Source organism: Melanaphis sacchari, unplaced genomic scaffold (genome assembly GCF_002803265.2).
Source record: "Melanaphis sacchari strain LSU unplaced genomic scaffold, SCAv2.0 Contig425_pilon_pilon, whole genome shotgun sequence".
NCBI classification, from domain to species: Eukaryota; Metazoa; Arthropoda; class Insecta; order Hemiptera; family Aphididae; genus Melanaphis; species Melanaphis sacchari.
This window is the reverse complement of record NW_020271272.1, coordinates 4,057-16,590: the sequence shown is the minus strand read 5'-3', so window position 1 is coordinate 16,590 and position 12,534 is coordinate 4,057. Positions and strand designations below refer to the sequence as shown.

General features: G+C 30.3%; 1 protein-coding gene across 2 annotated transcripts; it reads left to right on the top strand.

Annotated features, from left to right (window-relative positions):
* The first annotated feature begins 49 nt into the window (after positions 1–49).
* On the top strand, positions 50–12,331 carry LOC112597493 (zinc transporter ZIP3-like). Of its 2 annotated transcripts, XM_025343567.1 has the most exons (7): positions 50–1,416; positions 2,056–2,231; positions 4,486–4,880; positions 7,313–8,400; positions 9,080–9,251; positions 9,322–10,570; positions 11,863–12,331. In XM_025343567.1, the coding sequence occupies exons 6-7, from the start codon at positions 9,397–9,399 to the stop codon at positions 11,949–11,951; spliced, it is 1,263 nt and encodes a 420-aa protein (XP_025199352.1). In that variant the 5' UTR covers positions 50–1,416; positions 2,056–2,231; positions 4,486–4,880; positions 7,313–8,400; positions 9,080–9,251; positions 9,322–9,396; the 3' UTR covers positions 11,952–12,331. The 2 variants fall into 2 exon arrangements, 1 of the variants encoding a protein (XP_025199352.1); XR_003114837.1 differs by lacking the exons at positions 50–1,416; positions 7,313–8,400; positions 9,080–9,251; positions 9,322–10,570; positions 11,863–12,331 and adding an exon at positions 5,954–6,267 and having other exon boundaries at positions 1,975–2,231.
* Positions 12,332–12,534: the final 203 nt, after the last annotated feature.

Sequence of the window (12,534 nt, the reverse complement as noted above, 5' to 3'; positions counted from 1 at the left end):
ATTGTTTCTTATAAAATATTAACTAATTCTTTGTTTTTTTTAGATCTATTCAGAAGCATTTTCAATAGATTCACCATGTTCATTTTGGTCTTAGAAGTCACCTTCCATATGCCTTGAAGTCTTATTTGAATTATTTTAATATTATAATCTCTCATATTATATGAACATTTTTACTCGAATGTAAATTATCAATTTTGAAATGCTAATAAAACCTACAAATTGTATGTGATCAGTATGAATCTTTATATAATTACTCCCCAAGTCAAGTAGAATATTTTGACATGGTATGTAACGGTTGCCAGTACAAAGTACAGGAACCGCAGCGACCGTTCTACACTATCACCACCACAACCACGGTTAAAGATGCCATATTGTCAGTTCTCCCACCAATGCTGTAAAGGCCCTGGCGGGACTGGAACACAAATCACGGACCGCAGTTGTCTACTGTCTAGTGTCTAGTACCGGACCACGTCACAAATACAATTTTGCTATACAACAGATTTGTCAAAGAGTCGCAGTTTTTTGTTTTAATTATTATTTATGTAAAAAGATTTTGTGTACCTAGATATAATTACAGTCACGTTTGAAATCCAGATTTCAATTTTTGAATACGATTATGGTATCATAATTTTATACAGCTAAACCTAGTGCCTTTACCATCAACTGGCTATATGAGTAGTTCAAATGGGTAAAAAATTAGCCTTCCTTATTATTAGTGCTACAGTGGTGACGATAAAGATTACTAAAACAGTAACGCGTTCTAACCGCATTAATCGATGCAATTTAGATTTATCTTTGATAGCTAGCCCGTGTAAAACTAAAACCGTACCTGGTTTTAATGTATCAGCCGTCCTATAGGCATTATCAAAATCATTTTTTAACGCAGCTTTTATTATTTATTAAGTGTTACAACCAAAAAGATTTTCAAAAGACAGGGGAAAACGTTCGTTATACAAAGAATTTGTTACATTGGTATTTGGAACGATGCAACGATATTCTCAAAGGGATGATAGTTTCGTTCGTTAAATAAAAATAAGAAGTAGTAGTAATTATACCGAGTGTCGTTATATCGCAGATTAACTGAATTTTGTAATCACCGTCTACTGAGAGACGTCTCCGCCAATACTATATGTAGTATGTACAGTTATATGCATTTTATATGAGATGTCACGGTTTTAATTTTTGGTTACTCTCACTCATCCTAATACATCATGAGCTGTCGAGGCCGATTGCCATTTTTTAGGAACTCGATGACGAAACAGATATTCGTGTCCATCGGCCGCAGACTTCGTTCGGTCAACGAATAAACAACTCAACAGTGACGTTTCATTTCATACGCAGTTTTAACACCAACAGAGAGTGAAAAAATGGATCTGCCATTTCGTCTTTAAAAGGCACGAGGGACGTATCACACAAGTGTGTATTATTGGTAACATATTTCCTTTGTATCATAAATATTAAATAATAATTTATAAAAAATCGCCCTGGCTGGTATTCTTTTTATACATTTATACCATTATTGTTAGCAATGTTAGCATACGTCCGGTAATCGTTTTTAGGTGTTGTGGGTTATGTCATATGTGGATATTTGTTAATAAAAATTATATAATATTATTATTATCATATTATCCTCGGTAACCGTGTTAAAGAGCCGTAGGGTTTCTTGTGTCTGGAAATTATGTTGATGAATTATGCTTAAAATGTGACGAAACAGTTAGTAAGTTATTTCGTCGTCGTATAATTTTCATTTATTCTTTTTCAATTAAATTTACTCGATTTTATATACTCTTGTAATTTACATTATGGTCTTATGACTCATAAAATAGTATTTTATCATTATTATTACCACAAAGATAAAAGTTTCGTAACTGTTGGTAAATACTCAGTATCACATCGAGCATCGAGTAAATGATAAAGTACTTACGGTTACGAAAATTAAAAGAACATATTTTCTACCAGAGTAAGTACTAAGTATCTACTATCTTATGAGAATATCAGCAGCATTGGGAAAAATTAATCGTCGAAAGAACAACTATTGCCTGCGTGTTATTTCAGAAATGATCCAGCAATGACACGTAACGTTCTACGCCAGGCATATTAATGCTGTGTGGGACCTCAGAAGGTTTGCGTGCGAGTTGTCAAAATCACAATTGGGAATTGTCAAACGTTAACAGCAGACAAGTTGTTATCATCGCATGGGAGTTCGAGAAGCCGTTAATTATAAGATAATTGTAAGCAGTGATTTTGTACATGTCGGTGTGTGTAACTGTTGTTAAGACTCGTTTTCAATATTTCCATTTATTAGTTTCAATACTATAACCATGCGCAACTTAGATTATCAGTATACCTACCACCATTTGAAAACGGTAAATTGATTTGTTTTGAGTGTAAATCTACTACGGCCTAGTAATCTATCAATTCGTATGTACCAAACATATTCCTGTATTGCTTAAATTAGCTTATGATTTTGTTATTATAGATGGGTTTTCACAGAATTCCAACCCGTTTAATTATATAATATCATTCCATATCGTATAAAATTCATCAGTATATACATTTCCTATAAATCATATAAAGATTCATATTCACAAAATATGTGATAAAACGAAGACAATTAATATTTTGAATATGCTGTAAATGTTGCAAAATGCAAAAGCAAATAGGAATTATTATTTATATATTTAATGTTGAATTTGGTTGATAGATCAGGAGTTAAGCCTACAAAGTAATTCCAATTTAACAGGTACACACACTGATGTTTAAATTTAAATTGTCTCTGAAATGTATCTAAAAACTATTGAAAGTAGAGCGTGAACACCATTAGTTTAAAACGATAAACCAAACTATTATTGAAGTAATCAATGATAGTGTGTACCATCAATAAGAAAAAAATGAAACTAAGAATTAAATTTTTACAACATAACCAATTACATAAAATTCAACTCTAATTTAAATAATTATTCTTAATTTAGTACAAAATTAATAACCTATATAAAAATCAATAGTGATAAAAAAAATTCATATTCTCAAATAGTAATAAAACAACCATATTTAGATTCACAATATTAAAACCATAAATAATAGATTCAGAATAAAAGTAATTTTATAATTGTGCTCCAACTTAACAAACATAACATCTTAAAAATCAGTTAAAAATATAAATCATTTTAATATAACAAATTCATATTGCAAACACATAAATATTCAAAAGCTCATTATATAATATTAAAATCAATATTGAATTCCCTTCATTTAAACTAATACAATTAGAATCAGGAAAAAATATTGTTTTAAAATTATATTTTCATTCATTCAATATGTTCATAAATGACATGGTTTAATCTAAAAAATTAATTTTGTATGTCAAATGTGTATTTCATATTATATAGCTTAAAATTTTATTTTCTTAATATAAAATTCAATATTCAATTCACATCTTTTAAACTAATACCATTAGATTCAGGACAAAAAATAGATTTAAAATTATGTTTTCATTCATTCAATATGTTCATAAATGACGTAGTTTAATCAAAAATGATTTTTGTATAACAAATGCGTATATCATAAATAGATAATTTAATTTTTTTAATATAAAATTCAATATTATATTTACATCTTTTAAACTAATACCATTAGATTCAGGACAAAAAATAGTAAAAAAATTTATGTTTTCATTCATTTAATATGTTCATCAATGACTTAGTTTAAATAAAAATCATTTATGTAAAACATTTATATATAGGATATACACATTAAAATATTATTTTCTTAATATAAAATTCAATATTAAAATCACATCTTTTAAATTGATTTCATTAGATTCAGGACAAAAAATAGTTTTAAAATTATGTTTTTATTCATTTAATATGTTCATAAATGGTTTAGTTTAATCAAAAAACTGATTTTTGTATTACTTATGCATATAAGATGTATGCATTAAAATTTTATTTTCTTAATATAATATCCAATATTAAATTCACATCTTTTTAACTGATTAGATTCAGGTCAAAAATAATTTTTAATTATGTTTTCATTCATTTGATGTATACCTGATACACTAAGTTTACATTAAAAAATGATTTCGGTGTAATGTGTACATATACTGTATCGGCATTTAAATTTTTTATAATTTTTTCTTAACAAACATTCCATAATTGAAATACATGCACCTGCATGTTCTACCCCGACCTATTCGTTATTGTAATCATGTATCAGTTATTTTTTGTGGGGTTTAACATAAACGTTTGACGCACTTGTGGAAGGTTTAAATTGTAGTTATATCAGTGGAATTTTGTATCACTGTTCAGAAATCGTAAATTCATTTGACTTACCACCCTCTATATGACCAAGAGATTTCATTGGCGTAATGGCTATAATGGGTCTGTGTTGGGCACTTATGTGTCATGGTCGCACAAGTGTTTAATGAACTCTTGCTAGCTGCCTTCTCTGTTTGAAGAGTTTTATAACTTAAAATCTATTTTTCAGGTTACTAATATTCGATACTGACCGACAGAATTCTGTTATGCGATGTTGCCAAACCTGACCACCTGGTCAGTTGCTCATGCATGTGCTTGGTTTAACAAAAACGACGATGATTCCATTGCCATAGTATTTCCCATAGAGTACTGATTGTTCAATTGTAGTGAGGGTGGCTCACCCACCTGCTGTGACATTCACCAAGAATTTGCTCACATTCCTATCACATTAATAATCTATCACCTGTTACTTCGTCATATCGGATTTCGAGCGGCTGCTCATAGACCCAAGCTCGGTGCGACTAAACATTTTTTCGACGTTCGCACAACCATAACTTCGTAGCAAGTCAAAGAGACCAGCTTGGACTATCGCTGCCAAATCATATTACATACGTCATATACCAGGTAAATGGTTGATAAAATTATTATTATTATTATTATTATTATATGGTTACGATGCTCCCACTCTGAATTAAACGCTCAGAATGAAAATGAAACCCTGTGCAAATAACTGCCTACGCACGTTTACTTGTTGATTGATAACGAGCTGGTCATTAAATTTTGGAATAGGTATCTTTACTAGGCACTATGTTATAATACATGGCAAAAATCTAGTTTAGTGGTTATGCTAATTTTTATTAGTCCTATGCTAATATATTATTACATGTTCGTTGCTAAACGGCAAATTCCTCAACTTAAAAAATCCATGTTTAATCAATTCGGTTTGCCTCTAAAATAACAAATGACAATTGTGATTTTTCTATTTTAAGCACCATTCTGATTATTTAATATTAATTAAACGTTTCAAACCTATCCTACTTACCTATTGAACTATAATTAATTTGATTATGTTTTAAATCATAAGAAAAAATTCATGACTTGTCTTTTTGGTTTGTTATTTATTTAATTGACATGTGTAAATGTCATCATATTATACAATTTGGTATAATTTATAAGCCAATAAAAAATAATGAATATAAGAGCATTTGTTTTTTACAAATAACAAGTCATGTTGTGTAAAATGACAACAGTTATTAGGTACACACTAACTAAATATTAGGTTTATGCTTTAAAATTTGTCAACTTTAATACACAACTAGAGTATTATCAATTAAGATAGGTAGGTATTTTAATAATTGTAAGTCCTAAAATGATAAATTAAATTTAAAATATGTATTAAAAAATTTAACTGATTTAGTTATAAATAAGTACTTATATTAAAATTATATAAATTACATTTTTTAAAAGCTATCTATCAAAATATATGATAAAACTTTTCATAAATATTTGATTTTTAGAAAGACAATAATTGTATTATAATTTTTTATTTATAGTACATTAATAGTACAAAATATCAAAAAGATTTATTGTTTTATCTTTTTTATTCATATCATGAAGAAACAATACAGATATCTGCCGCTAATGAATTGTTAGTGATAAAACATTTTTTTATATACAATTATAATTTATTGCTATAGGCGATCACGAGGTTGGAGTTATCATGACGAACAAGGATTATGAATCATTCCTGTGTCTGGATCCAACACGTTTGCAATAGATAATACAATTAAACATGGTACATTTTACATATTTGATCCACAGTTGTGGCACAAAGTATCAAGAGAATTAATCCTTGATCTATGATCATACTATGTTGTATGTATGTGTTTCATATGCTACCTTCATACTCTCTGGTACATCAACAAGATATGTTTGGTTCTAATGGACAAAAATATTTGATCTATAAATGTTAATTAATGTTGTTTTTTTTTACTTTTGTGACTTTTGTGAACTGTATAGTGTATAATGATTAATGAAGTAAACATTGTTTAAAATCTAGTTTTAAAAAGTATCTATTGATGTTCCTATTTTTAAACGTTCAAACAAGAATTTTTAATTTTTATTCTTAATTATACAATTAAAATAGTTATTATTATTAAAAAAAAATTATTTATTTTCCTCTAATTTTTCGTGTGTATTTTATTGAGTTCTTGCATAGTTTATAATTTACCAAATGCTATATAGAAAACCAAAATTATTATTTTTTCTAGTTGTTTAAAACGTTTATTCAATAATTTAATAGTCTGGTCTAGGGCTAGGATTTCAATGATCTAAAAAACCTAAAACTAAAAATGACTAATAAGAAAATGACCTCATAAATGATCAAAAATATAATTATTTTAATAAATTAATAATAATAATTATTATTTATAAGTATACAAAATTTATCTTCTTATAATGGCCAATATCATACGTATAATGAATAGATATTGGCACGTTAAATTTAATAATAATTGATGAAGATAACATGTAATCAACAATTATCGATTATTGCTCTGTTAATCTAACAAGATATTTATATTATACATATAAACGATTGGTATTTTGAAGTATTAAATATTTTTAGAAAATATGTTTATGATTTTATTTTAATATTGTATCTTTGTATGTTTATAATAATTTATAACGATCAATAACGACCATTTAAAATTTAAAAATTAATTAATGAAAATATAACTCAGATTTCAATAAAGTATAAAAATGACCATAAAATTGAAAAAATGGCTCTAAATTCAAAAAAGTACAAAAAATGCAAAATAAAAACTATATATTTGAACTCGTAGATGAACAAATCACATTTTGTGCTTGAAAAGTTATATCCTGTAAATCCTATAAAAAAATGCTAAATCCTATACTATCCTAGCCCTGGTCTGGTCCAATATGACAAAAAATGTTGTTATTTTAAAATGTTCTCCTTCATTTTCAATATTTTTTGAAAATTTATTATGTGTCAACTAAATTTTCTAATCTGCTTTTTTTGTTGATCATACTTTTAGATTTAGAAGAAACGAGTACAGTCCAATTCAGAATATTTAGATATGAAGTAAAAAATCTTATTGACGAAGTTCTTGGAGGACAACTACCATTAACACCTCATTACATGACAGTCAATCTCACACATCAAAAAACACTACTGACTTAAACCCACCTATATGGTGTACCAAGACCTTCAACCATAAATTAATTTACCTCAATGTTATTATGATAACATGGTGTTTTTTCTTTGGTCCCAAAGCCATTCTCCAATATTTGTGCTTTTCTTCATTATACTAGGTCCAACTAATTGCAGTGAACAATAAAACACGTGTTGAGACATTTTGTAGAAACTATGAAGTTTTTCTCATTGGCATTTAATTTCTCTGAAACTATATGACTACTATGTTGTCCATCACGAGTAAGTGAATGAATCCATTACCTAAGTTTCTTTTTTTTATTTCGAAACCAACCATTTATATAGCATTAACACATCCTCTTCATCGGACGAAATTATTGAAACTAATTAATATTTTAATTTCAAATAATTGAGAGCAACGTTAAGTACAAAAAATAACTAGCCAAAAGAAATAAGCATCCGAATAAATAAAGGCCAAAAAACGTTCCACGCACTGACAAAATTCTTAGCATCCAAAATGTTATTCAGAAAAACAAAAGCAAAATTAAAACATATAACTATTATTAGACCCCCCCTCTCACGTATGGTGGCAAAGTATGGACGACAACCAAAAAAAAAACCAGTGAAAAACTTGGGAAATGTTGAGAACAGACTAAGAAGAAAGTATGTGGACCTATTATTAATGAAGCTACGGGTAACTGGCGAAAAACATACAACAAAGAACTGTACTATTTCTTGATGAATCTAGTACCAGTAAAAAGTTTTATCAAGTACCAAAAGATGCAATGGTTAGGTCACAAAATGAGAAGAAGAGACACCCAAAAAGCCAGAGTTATATTAAAATAGAAACCACATAAAAAATGTCCAGAAAAAGATGGATTAACGTGGTGGAAGATCTGAAAACCTTGGGAGTAAAAGACTGGAAAGAGAAACTCTTAGAGATTACACATGTTAAAAGAAGAAGAAAAAGATGTATGACCAGTATGAAACAAGTTTCATAAAATAAGTTTCACGAAATTAGTTGCTTTCTGTATGCGGGCCGCCTTAGTTTCTTTTATTTCGGATATTAAACACAATATATATAACTTTGAAGTAGACATTTTTGAGTCATCAGTAGACGATACTAGCTCAGACCTCCTACTTGGCTCCTTTTTTATTCATTATATATGAAAATGATATAAAAATTACAACTTCTGGCCTATTACTTTTTGCTGATGATATAAAAATATTCAGAATTATTAAATCTCCGAGTGACAGTGCCGGATCTAAAATTTTTTTAACCCAAGGTAAAATATGAAATTGGCGCCCTTTTATATCAATAACCTATTTTATTTTTTTTTTTCTGACTTATTACATAATTATAAATTTGCGCCCCTTTATGACTAGTATCCAAGGCATATGCCCCGGATTTCCCCCCTACCCCTAGATCCGGTGCTGCCGAGTGATGCACAATTTCTTAAGAATGATCTTGATGTACTCAAGGATTAGTATATTTAAGTATGACTGGCCGGTACGACGGAACAAAGAAAATTAATATGTTGTATTAAATGGTTTGTATACCTAAGTATATTTTGATCATTCGGTTTTTCATATACACTCATATATAAGGTATGTAAGAATTTTTTTTTATAAAATATTTATTGGTTGACAGTACTGTGTTGAATACATAGCCGTTGATGGTGGCAATGGTAATAACTGGTTGTTAGTCCCACCAACGCGGATAAGAAACATAGCAGGCTGCACTGCAAGAACGATTTTGACAGTAGTAACCAACGCAGCGCACCGGTGAACAGTCCTTTGCAGTTGTGTACGGGTCCATACAGGTGGGTAAATATTGATATTCAATAATATGTTATGTTATTTTAAATTTATTCGTTGTAATTTATTCCATAGCAAACAGCAAGCATTTACATCACGCACGAAGTAAATAAGGTTTACATATTGACGTGAACACCAATCAATAAAATTATGGACAACGGAATTGGAGTCAGCACATCGGAGTTCTTCGGACACATCACGATTGCCAAAATAATTTCCATGCTCGTTCTCGGCCTAGGATCGTTTGTATTGGGGATGTTACCCATAAAACTAACTTCTAAAAAATCGTGGCAGCTGAATGCGCAAGCACCATCACAACCCAGTGGCCATTCGCACCCCGGTCACTCGGCTACCGATTCGTCACTAGTCGTATCGCTGCTATTATGTTTTGGTGGTGGCGTATTGCTGTTCACCACGTTTTTGCACCTGCAACCAGAAGTCCGGGAGAGCGTCGGTCAGCTGCAACACACACATAAGCTGCCCGACGGCCAGGGCGCTGAAAACCTAGGTGACCTTATATTCTGTGTCGGGTTCTTCTTGATGTTTATCATCGACCAAATAGTACATAATATATTGGATGGTTGGTACGACGAGGACAGCGATGCCAGCCTGCACAGATCGACGAGCCTGAGGCGGCGTAACCCTGCATTGGTGTCGAAACCCGCTTTCCAGACATCTGCTGATTCGCCAACTACTCCCCCCACCGTCTCGGAAAGCCTGAACGGGTCTAGTGTAGAACAGTATCGGCAAATATCCTGGGAAATAACTGTGCCAACCAGACAGGAATACCATCAGCAGCAACAGCAACCACGACATGAAAGGAGTAACGCGACAAAACAGTCGTCAGCATCGCCGAGAGTGGAAGGGACAACTGGACAGTCGTTTAGAGGCCTGTTTGCCGTACTAGCGCTTTCGTTTCACGAGTTATTCGAAGGCTTGGCCATTGGGTTAGAGGAACGCGTCGATCACATGTGGTACCTGTTCTTTGCGGTGACAACGCACAAGCTCATTATTGCTTTCTGCATCGGATTAGAACTGGCCTGGCTGGAGACCAAGAGGGCCGTGCTGGTTACGTACGTGGCCACGTTTGCCATAGTCACGCCAGCGGGCATCACCATCGGCATGGTGCTCGTACGCTTTGGTAACGGAAGTTCTGTGGATAGAGGTCCCGGACTCGTAGCTGTCGTTTTACAGGGGCTGGCCGCCGGCACCCTTATGTACGTAGTGTTCTTCGAAGTGCTCGCTAGGTACAGGCAGTCGGGATTCTTGCACCTTCTGTCCATAATACTTGGTTTCTGTGTTATGTTGGGGCTGCAGATGATAAGTGAGTTTTTAGACTGTTTTGAGATACATTAGACACAAATTAAAATTAATTATTTTCAATAATGAAAATTTCACTGTTTCAATACTACAATTTATAATACTATATCATAAAATCAGGCTAGCGATAACGGCAATAGTAATTACTAAATAATCAGTTGATTTTACAGACAATTGCTGTGTCACTTATTAGTTAATAATTCTTGTAGAAAATTTTTTCCGGTCTTTTACTTATGTCTTCTAACGTTTAGCTAGTTTTTAGACAAAAACAAAATACTTTCTGCATATTATTCCTCAAATATATTTATTAATATTTATCAAGACTATAAGTATTTATTTTTATTTTAATCATGGTTTATTTTTAATATTCATTAGTGTCATGTACGTTAACTAGAAATATAATTAATTTTATTTAAAAACATTGTATAAAATATTCATATAGTGTGATTATGTACATAAACAGGAATAAATATTGATTGTCGGTAAACTAGGAAATGGGAATACACCGTTTTAAGTATTAAGTATCTGTTAGACAACATATTTGTAATTCTCTGACACAAGGTTAGGTTATTGTACCATTTATACTAATGTCTTTTAAATATATTTTTTAATGTGTTTAGACTCATATATATATAATTATAAAATATGAAACTTTAATTTAAAGTGAATTATTTTTTGGTAAATACCTGCCTCAATATTTTTGATCTTTAAAAATTTTAATTTGATACATGTTTAAGTCTCATGTTTTTGTAAAAATGTTATTAATTTTTGACATTAATTTCTTAAGACATTGTTTTCCAAATAATTTTAATAAGATGCTTCTAGGTCTTACATTATTGAGATTTCTTTACATGTACTCGTAAATTATATATTTACTGTTTAAAATAATAGCTTAAAATAATATATTCAAAAAAAGATAATGGCTGTTTGTTTAATGTATACTACTTACTACTTAGTAGTAGTTAGTTAAACTGGATAAACATCTAGTATTATGCACACGCATACATTATTCTTCTAATTATCGAATTCTGTATATTAATATTGATAATAACTCGAATATACATTGAAACTTCTTTAATTATTTAATACAATAACTGCTTGTATGTCATTATATAGATACCTAATTATTGGCTACTTTTTTTTATATTCATAAATTTATTCTAATAACCAACTTTATGTCCTTAAATGAAATATCAATATATAGATAGGTACATATTTTAATTACTCGTTATTTTTAATTATTTTACGTTATTCTATCTTTGGTCTCATAGTAACTAATAATTAAATAATTTTCAGCTCGTCACAGTCACGTGCCAGATGAAAATCATCAGCATTCAAATCACAATAATATATCGCATGGGCATGAAACCAGCCTGATGGAATAAATTAAGTAAGGATAAAATAACGGATTGAGAATTGCAGGAAAGGATAGATTGAGGATTGGCTGGAATGTTTAGAGAATTGATTAAGGAGAGAAAGCTTTTGTGTTGGGAGGAGACATATGGGCAGTTAAAAAGAATGTGAATGATATTGCAAATGGCAAGAGTAGAATGGCGAGTGCAGAGGGGGGAATCATTTAGGCCAAGCTTGAATGAGTGCGTGGGTAGTAAGGTGTGTTCGAAGCGAAGGCGAGAGAAAGATGAAATATTCTTGCGAGATAAGTTAGATGTGTCGAACCAAGGAGAGGAGCAATGGATGGCGCAATGTCTCTGTACCAAGTCATTTTTTTAATTATTTTTATAAATCTAATGTTATTGTAAAAATTTTACTCAAACTAATTTTTGACAAAAGTTCCTCATGCTTTTTTTGTAAATATTTATAATAAAAGGTCCTAGGTCTAACATTATTTTGGTTTCTTTTCAATTTTTATCGTTTTCATGTTAAATTTATATATTAAATCTTTTAATAATTTAAAAAAATATATTCAAAAATTAAAATGACAGTTTCTTAAATGTGTATTATTAAGTC

Excerpts from the sequence above, each read along its gene's own strand:
- LOC112597493 (XM_025343567.1), top strand. The coding sequence starts at position 9,397 with ATGGACAACGGAATTGGAGTCAGCACATCGGAGTTCTTCGGACACATC. Across the intron at positions 10,571-11,862 it reads GTTGGGGCTGCAGATGATAA|CTCGTCACAGTCACGTGCCA; the intron begins GTGAGTTTTTAG and ends AATAATTTTCAG.